This window comes from Ochotona curzoniae, unplaced genomic scaffold, assembly GCF_017591425.1.
Source record: "Ochotona curzoniae isolate NIBS_2020 unplaced genomic scaffold, NIBS_Ocur_1.0 contig_883, whole genome shotgun sequence".
NCBI lineage: Eukaryota > Metazoa > Chordata > Mammalia > Lagomorpha > Ochotonidae > Ochotona > Ochotona curzoniae.
In genome coordinates, this window is record NW_024466599.1 from 27,749,754 (window position 1) to 27,768,434 (window position 18,681).

The following is an 18,681-nucleotide window of genomic DNA, read 5'->3' on the forward strand; positions in this document are numbered from 1 at the left end:
AAATTCATTCCTTAAAATGGACGCAATAGCTACAGCCGAGCTGATCCAAAGCCAGGAGTTGGGAGCTTCTTCCAGGTCTCCCCTTGGGGGCAGGGTCTCATGGCATTGGGCCATCCTCCACTGCTTTCCTATACCAAAAGTAGGGAGCTAGATGGGAAATGGAGCAGCCAGGGCACAAACCATTGCCCATACAAGATTCTGGTGCTTGTAAAATAAGGATGCAGCCATTGAGCCATGGCATTGGACCTATACTCTATTATCTTCTTATTTATTTATTTATTTATTTATTTATTTATTTATTTATTTATTTCTACAACAAATTTGTGTTGGGTTATGGACAGCCTTTTTTGTTTAAGAAGAAATAGATACAGAGTTCATATGTCCCCCAAAGTAAGATTTTCATCTAAAAGTACAGTGGTTCAACTGGATAATCTACCTCAAAGCTTAGAATCCATATTGGCACTGGACTGTGCTTTGGCTGCTGCACTTCCCATCCAGCTCCCTACTTGTGGTCTGGGAAAGCAGCACAGGATGGCCCCAAGCCTTGGGCTCCTACACCTGAGTGGGAGACCCAGAGAAGCTCTTAACTTCTGGCTTCATATAGGATTGAATTGGGTCAGCTCCAGCTGTTGGTGCATTTGGGAAGTGAATCAAAAGATTCAAAGATCAATGACGAAAGATCAATGTCTGTCTTTGTGTAAATCTGTCTTTCCAATAAAAATTTAAAAATTACATAGATGCTGTCTGAAGGGAGGGGAAACCCAGTCCTACAAAGTAAAACACAATTTGTCTTCAGACAGATTTTTAATATAACATTCCATTCTACTTACCCAATTTCACATGACCATTGTCTGTTAACAGAATGTTAGCTCCCTATAAAGTGAGAACATTTAGTTAGTAGGAAATAGATACTTCAAAAGGCACACATAATAAACATGTGTACTTGAAAACAATCATAGCCTTAGGCATAGAAATACTTAAAATGTAAAATATGCACAGTTAAAATGTTGTATCATTATATTCAAAGAAAAGCTTACTATCTGCTTTCTAGGCAATTGGTTGTCCTTACAAAATGTTGTGTTGGGGGCAGCACTGTGGCTCAGCATGCTAACCCTTCACCTTCAAGCACTAGTATCCCATAGAGATGCCAGTTTGTGCCTGCCTATGGCCTGGGAAAGCAATGGAGGATGGCTCAAGTCCTTGGGACCCTGTACCCATAGGGGAGACCTGGAAGAAGCTCCTAGCTCCTGGCTTCAGATCAGCTTAGTTCCAGCCTTTGTGGCCACTTGGAGAGTGAATCAGCAGATGGAAGATCTTTCTCTCTGCCTCTCCTCTCTGTAAATCTTTCTTTCTAATAAAAATAAAGAAATGTTTGAAAAAAAAATTGCTCACTTTACATCTTAATACAGAATGAATGTTAATAGAAAAGTGATATATTAGTTTTCATCTAAATGCTATTTCCTCACTAGTCAGATGTTATTATATAAACTAAAATGTTACTTTACGCTGGTATTTTCAATTGCTTGTATTACACTTCAAATTTAATTACTATCTATTGTTCCACCTTCCCTTCACCTCCCTAAACAAAAATAGCTGTTTCTAGTAATTTGTCATCAGTTGAACCAGTGGTGATGTGTGAAACTACTTCTTGTTGTCTCTGGTACATGAGCCTGTCCATCTTAAGGGACCTTCCCCAGAGCTTAGGACCATTTAAGACACTAATAACCAGACACAGGCCATGAAATCACAATGCCACCTGGCTGCAGGAACTGTTAGTACTCGTGTTTTAACCATTTTTGCTTCCTATTTCATCTTACAGATGCTTAATAAACAACAATATTGTGGTATTATAGGTTTTTATCTATTACAGCTTTTAAATGAGCAAACTGCCTCTTTAACTCAAAGTGCCATAAATGGTGTGTTAAGTAAGAAAATATTGGGAACTTTCCCAATCCCAACAGACCCAGGGTTAAAATTAATCAAATATCATAGGAGAAATAAAGAAAGTAGAGAGCAAGGCTCACATTGCAAATGTCACCAGTGAAACTGAAGTATACCCACCCAGATTACTAGAACACTTAGAATAATGGGAGAGGAGAGAGAAAGAAAAGACAGAAGAGTATGAAATTTTTTTTCTGTTAAGGGTCATTTGGATATTTACAGCAACATTTTCAGGCCATATAAATTCTCAGGTTAAGAACTAGTCTGCTGGGAGCTGGAAACCTTGATGTAGGAAGCCAAGTTTCTGTCAGCAGTGCCTGCGTTCCATGTACATGCCTGTTTGAGGCCCAGCACCCCACTTCCAATACAGCTACCTATTAATACGCCTGGGAAGGCAGCAAAGGCAACCCAGGTCCTTGGGCCCCTACACTCACATGGGAGACCCTGAAGAAGCTGCAGGATCCTGTCTTTGGACTGTCTCAGCTCTGGGTAGTAGGACTATTTGGTGAGTGACTCAGTAAACAAAGAACCTCTTTCTCGATCTCTCTTCCTTTCTCTGTAAATCTGCTTTTCAAATAAAAACAAACCTTTTTTTTTTTTAAATAGCATGATATAAATTTATTGAATCTTGAATTCCACATGTGGTTGCCTTGGCAGGAACAGATTGAATGATTTTGTGACTCTATATACCCATATGCAGTGTTCTCCACCCCTTGACCAGCACAAGGATTTTAGCTTGATCTAAGTCCTAGACTACTGTCAGTGTTCAGTTTGGCCTCTTCGTAGCTCCAGATTAGTCTTTCTACTTACATCTTGTGTATATCATCCTTCCTTCCCTCCCCGAAAAACTACCAATAGCCAGATGATACTTGTACAAAACAAATAAGCAAACAAAAAACAAGTTTGCTTGTTTGAGTGTTGGTGGTGGTAAAGGAGAGGCCTCTCATCCATGGAGTCATTCCCCAATGCTTGCAATGCTTGGGACTGTGCCAGGCTAGAGCCAGGAGCTGTCAATGCGATCCAGGTCATTCCATGTAGGTGGCAGGAACCCAAGCACTTGGGTCATCACTGCTGCCTTGTAGGGTTTGCATGAGCAGGAAGCTACAGTTAGGAACCAGAGTCAGACACTGAATCTGCGGGGTGCATTTTAACAGTTCGGGGTTACACTGGGTAGCATTTGAAACTCTGGGATTCTAGTGATAAGTATGTTCTAGCTCCCAAAGAAGTTTAAATCCAAGCAAGACAGAAAGAAATTCTAAAACACAATGACATTGATCAATCTATGAATTAACCTGTGAGTGAATCAACAAATAATTAGTTCAGGCAGAGTTAATCTGAAGAGAGATAAAGCAGGGATGAAAAGGACTTCGTAAGGTAGCAGTATGTGACGAGATATCTCGATGGGTTACGGGTATAGAACTGCACACATTCCGGGAGAACATTCCAAGAAGAGGGAAAGACTTGGGCCCAGAATGAACTCAATCTGTTTCCAGAACAGTAAGCTTAGTGTGATCAGAATAGAAGGTATAATAGGAGGAAGTATGTAGCATGAGATGAGGTCATGGAGAAATCCAAGGGCCAGATCAAGTATAATCCTGTTGGCCATAAAGACTTTGTACTAAATACAGTAGTAAATCAATGGTGTCTAAATAAGCAGGATTACTTTGGCTGTCAGGTGGAGAAGTGATTACAGAATCGCTCAACAATGGAAGCAGTGAAGTCCAAGTGAGATAAAACACAACAGTGAATTAGATAAGGATACAAGTATTAGCGAAGGTCACAATCTACGCATTTAAGTCTAAACTTTGAAGTTTAGCACATACACATAAAAAAATGTGCTATAGAGCACTAAATTACTCGGCCAATCCCAGCTCCATTCACCTACACTCTCTTCAATGCTGCAGAACCATTTCTATGTTCTCTAAAATGGTCTCCTGCTTTCTAACCACTGTATCCCTGCTCATTCACTTTTTTTTTTTTTCTGCTCGGAATACACTCTAGTCTTGCAGATCAATTAAATGCAAGGATGTAGAATCTTTCTTAATTCCCTTATCTCCTTATGGTCCCTATGCCTTTGAACTCAAAAATTATTGCTTCATGTCTTTACAGTGGCTTATGAAAAACACCTAAAGCAGGGAATCACATCAGGTGATCAGTGAGCCCATCGAAAATTCAAGGAAAACTTGAGAGTGCACACCAGCATTTTCTGAGAAGGGCATCCAAGGCGCGTATCAGAGACTCAGAAGGCAAACCTCAACAGAAAACTCAAAATAGGTTAAGATATTTGCTAGCTCCAGGATCAAAGGAGAAGATGAAGAATGTTCAACAAGGAAAAAAGGACAAGAATGATAAATAAAAGTATCCAAATTGAAGAGATGATAGCATCTTAGATGTACTCTCAGGAGTGCTGCCAAAGCACCTGGATCACTAAACTAAAGCTGGCATGTCCAGGGCAACTACTTCAATCTGCCAATCAAATGAAAGCCCACCAAGAACTATAAGGAATAATATATCCATCTTGATACATTACTATTCGTTTCTTAAGACTGTCAAAGCACAAAACTTAACTAAAAATTACAACTTTATGGCTGCCAAATACTATTAAGTAACTACAAAAAAAAACTAACATGAGTTTTACAAACACTAATTCACTAACATAGACACTTTAAATGGGTAAATATTATGGTATAAGAATTATTCAACAAAGCTGTTATAAAAAATTAACCAATTTTTATGACTCATTTTCTTATAGAAATGTTTATTTCAGATAACAAATCTGCTAAACTGAATAATCAAAACAACTCTGTCCCACAATGTGATCAGAATATTTCAAAATAAAAGATTATCAGGTTAAAATACAATATTTACCTTAATATCTCTGTGCATTTTTCCTTTACTGTGAAGGTAATATAATCCCTAGAGTTAAAAAAAATTAACAAACAAGATTTTATCAATCAGTACACTTCAGGATTTTAAGCACTCAACTGGTATTCTCTGCATTTCATTTGTCCCCTTACTTAAGTTCAGTTGGAGAACTAAATTGTCTAAGAGAAGTAATTTTCAATAAACTCTGGAAAAAGTTCAAAACAACTTTTAACAAGTACATATTCAATTAGTTTCAGACTGGGTTTCAATTTTACAATAACGCTTAACTTTCCAGCCTTTCTTTGATATTAACAGAAATATGAAAACATATAACAACAAAACCACAATGCCTGAAACTTAACATATACGATATTTTGGTTTTAATCTCTATAAATATAGTTTGAATTTGTTATAATTTTCAAATGTATTAAAAATCTCCAAGGATTAATCAAGCTAATTAGTGAAGTTTTACTTAGTAGGTAATGTACAATAAATGTTGGCTTGATTAAGAATTCTACTTTTTAAAATTAGTCTTTGCGTTACCTGTAGTGTTTCTCTGCTAACGTACGCAATCTGTAGTTCCGAGAGAGGTCCAGTTACTGTAAGAAAAGAAGACATGTCAATACACCTAACTCAATGACAAGCTTTTCTTCTTCTTTAAGATTTATTATTTTTTTCTTTTTTTTTCCTCTTTTAAGATTTATTTTTATTGCAAAGTCAGATATACGGAGAGAAGGTGAGACAGAGAGGAAGATCTTTCGTCCAATGATTCATTCCCCAAGTAACTGCAATGGCTGGAGCTGAGCCAATCCAAAGTCAGGAGCCAGGAGCCAGGAGCTTTTTCTGGGTCTCCCATGCAGGTGCAGGGTCCTAAGGCTTTGGGCTGATTTCTACTGATTTTCCAGGCCACAAGCAGGGAGCTGGATGGAAAGTGGGGCTGCTGGGATTAGAACCAGCGCCCGTATGGGATCCCAGCACATTCAAGGCGAGGACTTTAGCCTCTAGGCTATCATGCCAGGCCTTCAATGACACTTTTAAGTGACAAGATTTTAGGAACTACATGAAGCAGCAAATTCAGTATCCCTAAATAATTTCACTAAAACGAAAGATTCATTAGGGCATGATTTGAATTTCTCTTAACCTAACATGCTCATTGTTTTAGCTACAATATTTACAACATTGCCTGGGGCAGGCATTTGGTATAGAAGTTAGATGCCAATATGTTATATTACAGTGCCTTTTTCAAGTCTCCCTAACTTCTGATCTAGCTTCCTGCTAACACACACCCTGGGTGGCAGATAAAGGCTGCAGTAATTGGGTCCCTGCAACTTATGTGCCAACCTTCAGCTGAATTTCACACTTCTGGCTTTAGCCTGGCCCTGTTCTGTCTGCTGGCAGGCATCTGGGGAGTAAAACCGCAAACGGCAGGTCTCTTTTCATTTGTTCATCTTTCAGACTTTCTAGTAACAAGAAAATAAACAAATAAAACAAAAACCACAACCTACTGCTCATGAGAAAGTTTTCTTCCTCCTTAACAAAGTGGAATTCCAGAGTAAAGATAAGAGAGATTGGAAGAAACAAATTCAAACATGTAGCAATTGATAACTGTCTAGAGTTGAGTAAAATTCTCAGGTGTAAGTACTTTCGGGCCCCATGCAGACACAGTAAAAACAAATCGATTTTAGACACCAGAAACGCCACAGATGAAGAGTCTCAAAAGTAAACAGAGAGAAGGGGAGATCACCTGCAAAGGAGCAACAGAGGAAAAGAAGGTCCCGAGAACTACAGAAGCCCTGTCAGCCTAGAAAAACTAGCATCTATGTCCCCTAAAAACAAGGAAAACACTGAGTGTGTCACTCAGAAGACTTCGTTGGAAAGTCTTTAGGGATGAGGAAATTTAATCAATAACCAAATGAAGTAAGAGTAGAGACATTAGCCTAAACTTAGAAAGGCTTTTATAACTTACTATACACAGAAATTATAAGCTTCCAGAAATAGTCTAGTTCTGCAATGTAAAGTAATGACAAATATCTCTCAATTTGCACAATCTTTGAAACAAAAATGCTATTATATATAATTTAAAATATTAACCTAATGCTCACTTTTCTCATTAAGTTTTCTAAATTCTACAAAATCCTTTTTCTTATTTCATTTGTAGTCAATAGCACATTAATATATTTTATGTCAATCTCTATGTTAAGTAACACCTATACTATGAAGATTCTGAAAGATGAATTGTAATAAAAATAGGAAAATTCCAATTCAAATAGTAGTTTAACATCTGCTTTGTTATAATCAGCTCCCAAATGACTTAACAGGCTCCACACTAGAAAATATGAACACCTATTCTACATGAAAAGAAAATGAGAAAATTGTTTTATTTTTTTCTCCAAATATAACCACAAATTACATGTTACATATCTCCAGCAAAAGAACGAGTTCACACTGCAATTTGTGGATAGAAATCAATAGATTCAGAATAAAGGGAAAGATGAGACAGTAAATATCTATAAAATCAGTTTTACTTTAAAAGTCTGTTTATATCCTCAATTGAATGCCAATGAGAACCATTTCAATCATTTTTTTATTTCCCAGAATTTTGCTCTAACAGAATAAACATTTAATTGATGCTTCTTGGATAAATGAGAGTGAAAATCAATAATCTCTGCATGATTACTACTTGTGTATCAATTGCATAACAGTGCATAATTCTACTTGCTTAGCATTAGCCATCAAAATTGTCACATTCCACAAGGCCTGGGTTTGAAATTTTCAACTAAGAATCAGTGTGATGGTTCAGTGGCTAAATCCTCGCCTTGCATGTGCCAATATCCCGTATGAGCACCAGTTGGTGTCCGTGTTGCTTTGCTTCCCACACGGCTCCCTGTTTGTGACCTGGGAAAGCAGTGGAGGATGGCTCAATGCCTTGGGACCCTGCACCTGTGTGGGAGACTTAGAAGAAAATCCTGGTTCCTGGCTTTGGATCAGTTCAGCTACAGCCATTGTGGCCATTTGGGGAGTGAACCATTAGGCAGATGATCTTTCTCTCTGTATCTCTTCTCTCTGTAAATCTGTCTTTTCAATAAAAGTAAATAAATCTTTTAAAGAAAACTGTTTTGAACTAACTACAATGTGTCTTCTTCAACATCAGCAAATCATTAACACAGCTTTCTTCCCTTAAGAAAAGTTAATGTTTTCAGTAACTGTATTTACATTTAATAAAATAGAACTTTGTTCTTACCATGATAAATATCTTGTAAAGAACCACCTCCACAAAACTCCATACAAATCCAAAGTTTATCTCGCCTATGGAGAGAAAGTAAGCATGTATTATACCTTCATGATTGGAACTGTTTGAAATAACAAGTATCAGTTATACTCTATCCTTGAAAAACCACATAAATGAAACATGCAACCCAAAAAAGGTGAGCAATTTCTATAAGTAAACAGATGACTTAATATATTATTGTAACTGAGTCCAAGGTCTTAATATTTAAAACATATCACATCTCCAGTCTATAATGCCATTAACTATATCCAAATAATAAGATTTCCCTGTAGTTAAAAACTTCCCTTTTATAGTTTATTCTTTTTCTCAGACTGATCAAAGAAAAATGGAAATACATCTGAAGGAGTATCTTATCAACAAATCAGACAAAATATAAATGTTACTTTCATATTGATGCAACATTCTTGCTCAAAATAATCCCACCCATTTGTCTTTAGAGAGAATCTTTCTTGCACTCACATCCTAAGATACCATAATCATATTGTCACTGGAGAAATAACTAGTAAATACTTCTACAGATTATCACTTCATACATTTCTTTGTTCTATGATTCATTATTTCATCTCTTAAAAAGGTTGAGGAAATGTACTGTTCTGATGGGAGAAGCTGGAGTACAAAGTCCTAGCTCAGCGAGCTAATGTGGAAGATTATGCTTTAATTATGAATCTCTCTCACCACTGCCTTCATAGTGCCTCAAAGAACACCAAACAAATGAATATTGGCTCTACATTTGTTCTGTAAGTGAATGAAAAAAATGACTGAACAATCAACGAATCAATTTGTCAGGAGGCAATCAAATACAATCAATGAGGCAATATCTGACTTGATTCCTCCTGATTTCGCATAGCACTAGAAAGCAGGAATGTCTTTTGTATTTTTAAATGGCTTGCAAAAATCAAAATAATATTTCTTGACACATGACAATTACCTGCAACTCAAATTTCAGTGCACATAAATTTTACTCACTGTAAATCATAATATATTAGATTTATTGGAACTGAGTGACATGCATTCCTTTAAATACTGCCTACCTGCTTTTGTGCTAAAACAGCAGAGCTGGATAACTGACAGACTATGAGCCAACAAGCTCAAATAGTTTAAGGCCCTTTACAGGCCTTGAGGTGCTGCCTGTTGGATTAGAGTCTAAAATGACTAATGCATAATTTGGAAACATATTATGTGCTTTTGGGAGCCCAGAGATGAAAACCAAGTCAAGATTTTAGGAGGATATTAACATCTGAATTAAGTCTTGAAATTAAGGTAGGAATTTAACAGGAAGAGAGTGACAGGACTTATAAAAATGAATGAAAATTTGAAAGAAGGTACCACACTGGAGAGACCTGGGAACCCATGTGAGTTCAACAGGCTGCCTGAAGAGATGATGGCACGCAACGAGGCTAGAATAGGCTTGGGTCATAAGTGAAAGAACACTTTTTTTTTGTAGACTCTTCAGTGTGGTTACCTTTTTGTGGATACTCTAGTCTGTCATTGTCTCTCTGAAAACATGGTTTTCAAACCAAATACTATTCTGAATGTTACATGAACAATACTTTAAAAGGGGAAGTGGCTATTAGCAGAACAGCAATATACATGTTGGTGGTGGCAGGATTAGCAAGACCAAAGAAGTGAGCTGACATGTGGTATAGCATACTACGTAACATGCAATAAGGGCACATGGCCTATCAGAGTGTAAAAGCCAGCCACCTTACAGAATAGCAGGATAGTATGGCTCTTGATGGCAAAACCCAGGATTATGAAGCCCAAAAAGTCTGCTGGGAACTACAAATCACAGATTACCCACACATGGTGCAACTGGGATCTAAGAGGTGATGTGAAAGTTTCTGATTTAATTTCCAATATGGTAATAAATAAATAAAACATACAAATATGACTGGCTGACACAATGGCTCATCTGGCTAATCCTGCAAGCACTGGGATTCCACATTGGTGCTAGTTCATGTTCTGGCTGCTCTATTTCCCATGCTTAGGGCCAACAGAGGGATGGCTCAAGTCCTTGGGTCCCTGTATCCACGTGGGAGACATGGGGGAAGTTCTTTGCTTCTAGCTTCATACTAAGCTTTAATCATTCCAGTCATTGCAGTCATTTGTGGTGTGAATCAGCAGATGGGAGACCTACCTCTGCCTCTCTTGCTCTCTGTAAATCTGCCTCTCAAATAAAAGCAAATAAATCCTCAAAATTAAACATAGTAATATAAACCAGCTTCTAAAATGGATGCCTCGAGCTGGCACATGTGTGGTCTTACACAAAACAAGAAGATACTTTGTGTATGTGTGTGTTTAAGATTCATTCTATTAGTTTTTAGAGTGGAAAGGCAGATCCAGAGAAAAGGAGAGACAGAGAGAAAGATCCTCCGTCTGTTAGTTCACTCCCCAAGTGGCCAAGCCAATCTGAAGCTAGGAGCCAAGAGCTTCTTCCAGGTCTCCCACAAAGATGCAAGGTCCCAAGATTTTGGGTCATCTTCTACTGCTTTCCCAGGCCACAAGCAGGGAAGTGGAGCAGCTAGTATATGAACTGGTACCCATATGGGATCCCAGCACATGCAAGGTGAGAATTTAGCCATTAGGCTATCACACCAGGCCCCAAAGAAGACACTCTGAACTGTGACTGTGCACAGTGAAAGTTTAAATTTTCTGCATAATGTAGCAACTCCTTTGTACTTACATACTTTATTAATTTGCCTGGAGGCTATTTTAAATTTCTTAGCAACTACATTAAACTGCTGGTTTATATGCTATAAACTAAAGTCTCTTGGATCTTTGTTTATTTAAAAGACAGTTAAATATTTTTTTGTCCAGTCTTTCTTTTTTAAAGATTAATTTATTCATTTAGGTCTCCCATGCAACAGCAGTTGACTGACGTCTGCTGGTTTCCCAAGTTATCAGCTGGGAGCTGGATTGGAAATGTAACAGCCAGGATGTAAATCAGTGCTGAAATGGGATAATGTTGTAGGTAGTGTTGTAGCTATAGCACGATGCCAACACTCCCTCTCTTTTAAAAACTGTCCTACTTGCTAGAAAAAAATGAAAGAAATGAGATCTGTGCCTTTTTACATATTCCAATATTATAACACCCTGAAATTAGTCTATTTAAATTGTTTTCTTCCCTTGCTTAATATACGATTTCCTAGCCACATTATGCAAGATAAAAAGAATTGAGACCATATATTTAAAACTAACTTCTTAAGATGTTCAAATTATTATATTAAATATATTTAATGAATATATACTATATATTTAAATGTAAACATTAAAATATTATATTAAAATATAAAATAACATCCTAGGTCTGGTACTATAGCCTAGTGGCTAAAGTCCTCGCTTTGTACATGCTGGGATCCCATATGGGTGCTAGTTCATGTTCTGGTGGTCCTGCTTCCCATCTAGCTCCATGCTTGTGGCAGCTGAGGATAACCCAAAGTCTTGGGTCCCTGCACTTGCATGGGAGACCAGGAGGAAACTCCTGGCTCTGGATCAGCTCGGCTATGGCCATTGCGGCCAAATGGGGAGTGAATCATCGAACAGAAGATCTTCCTCTCTGTCTCTTCTCTCTGCATAACTGACTTTCCAATAAAAATAAATCTTTTATATATACACACATATATGTAAATCTCCTATATATACATATATGTAAATCTTTTATATATATATACACATATAATAACATTCTACTTAGTTCAAGCCTGGTATAATCAAAAAGCTAGTTAGAGTCATTAGTAAATTGACTTCCATCTGTTTAATGCATATCTCTCTATGAATTTTACGGTTTGCTAGGAACAGAAAAATAAGAAGGCAGAAAATAGATTTACTTAAACTGCTTCAATTGATGTTTACTAAAATAGAGGAAACAAAAAAAATTTTTTTAAAGATTTATTTTTATTTTTTTTTTTTATTGGAAAGGCGGATATACAGAGAGGAGAGACAGAGCGGAAGATCTTCCGTCCGATGATTCACTCCCCAAGTGAGCGCAACGAACGATGCTATGCCGATCCAAAGCCAGGAGCCTCTTCTGGGTCTCCCACGCGGGTGCAGGGTCCCAAGGCTTTGGGCCGTCCTCGACTGCTTTCCTGGGCCACAGGCAGGGAGCTGGAAGGGAAGCAGGGCTGCCAGGACCAGAACCAGCGCCCATATGGGATCCCGGGCGTGCAAGCTGAGGACCTTAACCATTGTGCCACCGCGCCGGGCCCGAAACAAAATTTTAATAGCTATTTCTACTACCTGAAAAACCTTCCTTTTCTAAAATTTATCTATCTTTGTTTGGAAGGCAGATTTACAGAGAAGGAGACACAGAGTGCGAAAAATCTTCCATCTGCTGGTTTACTATGTAAATGGCCACAATGGTTGGAGCTGAGCCAATTCAAAGGCAGGAGTCAGGGGCTTTCTCTGGGTCTCCCAAGGAGCTGCAGAGGCCCAAGGACTTGGACTATCCTCTGCTACTTTCCCAGGCCCTAAGCAGGGAGCTCAACGGGAAGTGAAGCAGCCAGGACACCTACCAGAGCCCATAGAGATCCCAACAATTTCAGGTGAAGGATTAGCTTGTTGAGCCACTGCATCAGCCCCCCCAAAATCTTTAATTTCTTTTTTTTTTGTTGTTGTTGCTTTTGGTGCTATTTAAATATTATTTTCCCCTTTCCTCCATCTCCATTTCCCTTAGCACACTCTCTAATCTTCCCATAATTTGTAATATATCAGAGATATAAAACTGCTTGAGCAAATTTACTATAACTGCCTTTACACTTTATATCACAATTTAAAAAGCAAAATAAAATGCTACTAAGTTCACCAAGAATCTGCAGTTCTACACTGCCTTTGGAAACCAGCACACCAATGAATCCTTCTGGGACAGGGTGGCTACTTTTTATTCACATGGGAGTTCCATGATCCCTGGGCTTTACTGAGGCTGTCCTGCTGATTAAAGGGCTGGTTAGCAACTACTCTCATACTCAGCAAAATAACTGAACCTCAACTTCAGCCATGAACAGGACAATAAATAGGTCCACACTGGTAGATGTTTTTTTAATGATTAACTGAATACAAATCAAAGTTTGAATATTTTGGTTCATTTTTAAACAGATACACATGAACTACTGCATTCCAAATGTTCTACTTAACCCATTCCATCCATTTCCCTTTTAATAATGAGGGTCAATATTATGTGGAGTATGCTTCCAGAAAGAAATTACTTCACAGTTAAATCTGTGTAAGAAATACTACATTCTACAATCTTTTGCAAATTAGCAAGACCACTGGCGTACCAAAGGCTCTGAGAAGCCTTGTGGAGGACAGGAAGAAAAACAACCAATGAAGAGGAAAACAGAATGGAAGCAGGAAGGACAGGAAGAAGAACAACTGGGAAGAGGATGAAAAGGGAAGAAAAAGCAAACGGGGATGGGAAAAATTGGGACAAGTAGGTAGAGCAGAAAGAAGTAAAACTTCCCTAACTTTGTTTTGTTCACTGTTTACCTAAATTATTTTCATGAACCTAGTTTTTTTCTTCTTTTTTTAAATAAGCACCTACTAGCAACCCTTGGAACTTACATGCTGTAGGAGACACTCTAGAAAGGCTGGCACACAGAAGTATCTGTGGTTTCATCAAAGTTTTTGCTGAGAGCAGTGGTTCTTAATTCAGAGCAATTTTGCTCCCCAGGGAATATCTGTCACAACTAGAGCGTCGGAGAGATGCTGCTGGCATTGAACAGCAGACAGGGATAAAACTTTTTGAACACAAAAAAAAATATTGCCTAAAGTGTCAGCATAGTTGAAGAGACACTTTGGCTTACAGAAACAATTGGGCCCATCCATCGGTGGGGATTCAACAGATGAAAGATTCTTTCTGTTTTCTCCCTATCTCTCTGTAGTTTTCTCAAATAAATAAACCTTTTAAAAAAGAAATAACAAAGAATAATCAACTTTTAATTTCTCTTAAATACTGGAGAATGGGACATTAGAAATCTGAATGACACCTCAAATTCCTTTGCTCACAATATAGCTGCAATGATACTTTCTCAGTTTTTTAATAATATATGTTCTCCATCTACTGGTTCACTTCCCAAATACTCTGAATGGTCTAGACCAGGCTGGGCTGAAGACTTATTGGTCATTTTAATTCATACTACTTTCACTTATCACTTTTATCAGCCATCCCACATACATTATCAAACCATTATAATTACTACTATTTCTTAATTTTAGACTATACAATACTAAAATAACACAATTTTAATGAAAAATGACTAATTTTTTCTGTTTTACTTTGGTTTCTGGGCAGTTCTGCTCTTGTAGATTTTACTATCAAATAAAAAATAAAGCACTTGATGTTAACCCCTTGTAAACATCTTAATTGTAAAATGGGATAACATCTATCACAGATGAGGCACTAACTTGGCAGTACTTTACAAAGAGTTTAAGAGTTAGACCATTAGCAGCAACAGTACTAGTAGGTAGCAATGATACCAGTTACCATTTATTAATTGTCTGTTATGGTCTAAATAATGTCAAATGGATATCTTGGGCTGGCACATGTGTGATCTTAAATCTTTTAATTTTTAATTTATGGAAAATCAGATTTACTTTCCAATAAAAGAGAGAAGATGAAACAGACAAAGACTCTCTGTCCATTGGCTCACTCCCTAAGTAGTTGCAACGGCTGGAAGTGAGCCAGTCCTAAGCTTTCCACAGGCCACCAGCAGGGAGTAGGATGGGATTTGGGGCAGTCTGGACACAAACCGGCACCCATATGGGATCCCTGGTGCATGCAAGGTTGAGGATTTAACTACTAGCCTATTGTGCTAGGCCCCATAAAAACTCTTACAAGATCAACTTGTCCTGGGGGGGAAAAACAAAACAAAACTATTGCTTTTCCCAAAGGATTCTATATAGGGCATTTTGTTATTAACTGATAATAATAATTAACAATTCTCAAGAAGTGATTTGGCTGTATTGACAAGAATCAATTATCTACCAAGAACTGAAATGATTTTAAGAGACTGGTCTTTTGAGACGACACAGTAATCGCTTGTTCTGGGTCCTCTAACATACAAAGCAGTGCAGGTACTGTGTTAGGTTGTTGTCTGAACCACTGCCCAGGAAAGCAGTTTTAAACTGGTTGTTAATGAATCCACTCAAACTTTATTGACCTTGGGCAATACCTTGGCAACTTCTCTAAATTCTCCACTAAACTCATTCCTGTACCTTAACCAAGGGGAGACAATCAAAGCTGTACAAGAATGGCTAGAATTCAAAGGGGCTCGGTCTGGTTGGTTTTTTACAAGCTGCAAAGACAAAAAGACAGATTTTTCCCAGTCTGTTTTCATTTGCTGTGCCTGGAAAAAATGTTTTCTTATCTCTAGGTCAGAAAGAATGAGAGTTCATACAGTAAGTTATACCCTTACTTTCTAACTGCATATGAGGTTAAAACTGAAGAACTCCTTTTTGTTCTAAAGATGTATTTATTTGAAAGGCAGAGTTGCAAAGATCTCCTATCTGTTGGTTTACTCTCCAAATAAGCTGCATTGTCCAGGGCTGAGCCAGATCAAGGGGCCTGGAATTCCACCTGAGTCTCCGCTGTGGACAGCAGGGCCCAAGCGCTTGGGCCATCTTCTACTGCTTTCCAAGCATATTAGCAGGGAGCTGCTTCAGATGTGGAGCAGATAGAAGTCAAATGAGATGCCAGTATTGCAGGCAGCAACTTAACCAGTTGTACAACTACCTTGCTTCCAGAACTGAAAGGTATTTTTACTATATAGGAAAGGTCTCTAATCTGTTCTTAGAAAGAAGCTTAAAAAAAGCTGGGTCACAGTTGCACAATTCACAGCTGCACAAAGAAATGAATGGGAAAAGATTTGACGACAGGGTGATTCCTTAGGCAATATGACACCTGGGGAAGCTGGTTTGGCAGTGCCAAAACAAAGGAAGCAAATTCACAGTCCTTTGGCGTTCACTTCAGGATCTACAAGAAATCAGTCGCTGAAATAATCATAGTTCTCATCCTTTGTACAAAATCAAAGAATAGGATGAGGCAATAGTCTGGAGATAAAAGCACAAATCTATAAAAATGTTAATAGGAAGAGATCTTCCTAAAAAACACACTCAAGTCAAGAAGAAAGAGGCAGCAGAATGGCACATTCCAACCTCTGACCACCACAGGGAGACTAAGCATAAAGGCAATTTTGACCTGCCAGCTTCCTCACTGACAGCACAGCCAGAATTCTGAAGTCAGAGGCTTATGATATTGGTTACAGAATTAACATACTAAATCACAAACACACACTGCAGTCATATGAAAAATCTTCAGAGCACAAAGAAAATTACAAAGCACATATTAGAAATGATTTCATTTTGTTAAATGTATTAGGTAATGGAAGGACTACTAATCTTCAAAAGGGAAGCAACATACCTGAGATAGCTTCCGAAATAGGCAACGATATTTGGGTGTTTACAGTCTTTCATCATAATAATTTCTTGTTGCACAACTGCAAAATCTTCTCCTAGATGTAAATTAAAATGTTGAATACTTAGTAGGTAATACATTTCAAGATGCTCATTTACTTCAAAACGTAACAATTATACTTACTAACAATATGACATAGTTAATAAATAAAACAAGCCCACTAAGTGAATGGTATTACTTTTAATGATATTCTTGGACCTGTCTTGAGAATGTGCAGCACAGTCACTAAAAGCATGAACTATGGCCCCTCATTCTCGGGATTCAATTCCTAGCTCTGATTATCACTATGTTGTATCAACTTGAGCAAACTACTTGACCTTCCTAATTCCTCAGCTGTTGAACAACATTAGTGGGCTGATGAATTAATATATGTAAGGTGCTAAGAACAATGGCTGGTGCAGACCAGAAGCATTCACTATAATTACTCTAAGTCTTATGACCTGAACATGATCATCAGCACAGTTCATTACTAGGAAACATACATTACTTTTTATTCTATTACTAAATACCATTGAATATAATTTCAGCACAGAGAAGTCGTATCTTCTTAAACTAGGCTAGGCTCCTTTATACACCAAGCATGTCAATATATGCCTAATGGCTTTAGAACGAGCAGCCAACACTCAAGCAGTACTGCATAACCAGGAGCACAGATACCCAGGCCCATCCTATGTGTGTGTGGCTTATTCCAACAATGGTAGGGGAGGATGTAGAATAGGATTTATTTGGACTAGGTCAGATTACTAGTGAATACAAATCTCCTACTCCCTCACTGCCCAAATTCTTCAAAAATAAGATCTAGCAATCATATAGTAGTGTCACATGCCAAAGTTTCTGAATGAAAACTTATCAGGAAGAACAAAAGAGAACCACAGTGAATGTAAATGTGCTAAACCAGAGACTATGTAGAAAAAGAACAAAGAGAAGGATTTACATTTAAATAAAAGTACCTTTGTCTTACCAACTTCATTTTGAAAATATTATACATCATGAATAATCCAATTAAATGTATATTCATGGAAAAAGAAAAAGAGAAGGATTTCCCAATTACTGTTCAAATCATAAATATGAAGTCATTATGGTTAAGTCCTGATATTTTTGGCCTGACGTTTTTCTATGTAACTGAGACTTGAAGTGGCCCAATCGTGAACTTTGTGAAGCCCATGTCAAAACCTTCTACTGTTGTAGTTACACAAGGGGAAGTAATAAAATAGAGACAGTATATCAAGTTTTTAATTGTTATAATAACATGAGAACAAAAAGTCCTCTAATGAATAAAACAGGAAATTTTTCCCTTTAACAATTCAGAAAGTCACCAAATTAATATCTTGTAATTTCACTTTTTATCACTGTTAAGTTCTTGATTTTTCAGAGGTGAGATATAATAAAGTTATAAAGCAACTACATTTTATTAGTCCTAGACTGTTTTCCTTTTCCATACATCTCAAAATTATACTTTTCCTCAATCCAGTGAAGCGTTGCAGGCAAAGTTAATCTGGTTAGAGTGAACCCAAGAATTAAGTTTGATGGACAGAGAACAGACTTTCTGTTCGTACCCCTGTGAGCTTTCAAGAGTCATCCTTCCCTCTCAAAGAAAGCAAGCCTCAGAATAAAACTCACCTGTGGAAGGGACTTCAGGGAAATGGAAAGATGGCACCTGATACCATATCTGAACTACTACTATAAGAAGCCTTGCTTGTCTTTGTCATTTTCACATATGCCAGTATTGGATGACCAGGAAGCTCCTTATATTGTTTTGGTGACCTTTGGTTGGGTTTTTTGCCCCTTGTAACTGTAAGCATTGCACCTTCCACAGTGAACTTTGGATATAGTCAAGTAGCCAAACATACAGAGGATTCAAACCGTCTTGCATAGGATTATGTCTCCTTAATCATCATTGTATCCGTAGCACTGAATACATGATTAATAAAGAACTGTTGAGTGAATAAATCTACACTATATAGTTAAAAACTCTCTGTGACGCCTCAAAATCAGGAGTATCAGCTTTTTCAGTTTCATGTCATAACTTGCCTACTTACTATTCTTCTGAGTTTTACTAAAAGCTGTTGGTGGCTGTAAGAGTTCAACTATAATTTTCCCATGAGATGCTGTTGATTCA

General features: G+C 37.7%; 1 protein-coding gene across 3 annotated transcripts in view; it reads right to left on the minus strand.

Annotated features, from left to right (window-relative positions):
* Nucleotides 1-18,681, minus strand: part of MAP4K3 (mitogen-activated protein kinase kinase kinase kinase 3) — a 146,161-nt gene that overhangs the window by 60,582 nt on the left and 66,898 nt on the right. For all 3 annotated transcript variants that reach the window (XM_040993124.1, XM_040993122.1, XM_040993123.1), the window contains exons 3-7: nucleotides 16,509-16,599; nucleotides 8,048-8,112; nucleotides 5,350-5,405; nucleotides 4,810-4,857; nucleotides 831-873 (exon numbers count right to left, since the gene is read on the minus strand). In XM_040993124.1, the coding sequence (XP_040849058.1) occupies nucleotides 831-873; nucleotides 4,810-4,857; nucleotides 5,350-5,405; nucleotides 8,048-8,112; nucleotides 16,509-16,599 (303 nt within the window). The remainder of the gene's footprint in view (nucleotides 1-830; nucleotides 874-4,809; nucleotides 4,858-5,349; nucleotides 5,406-8,047; nucleotides 8,113-16,508; nucleotides 16,600-18,681) is intronic.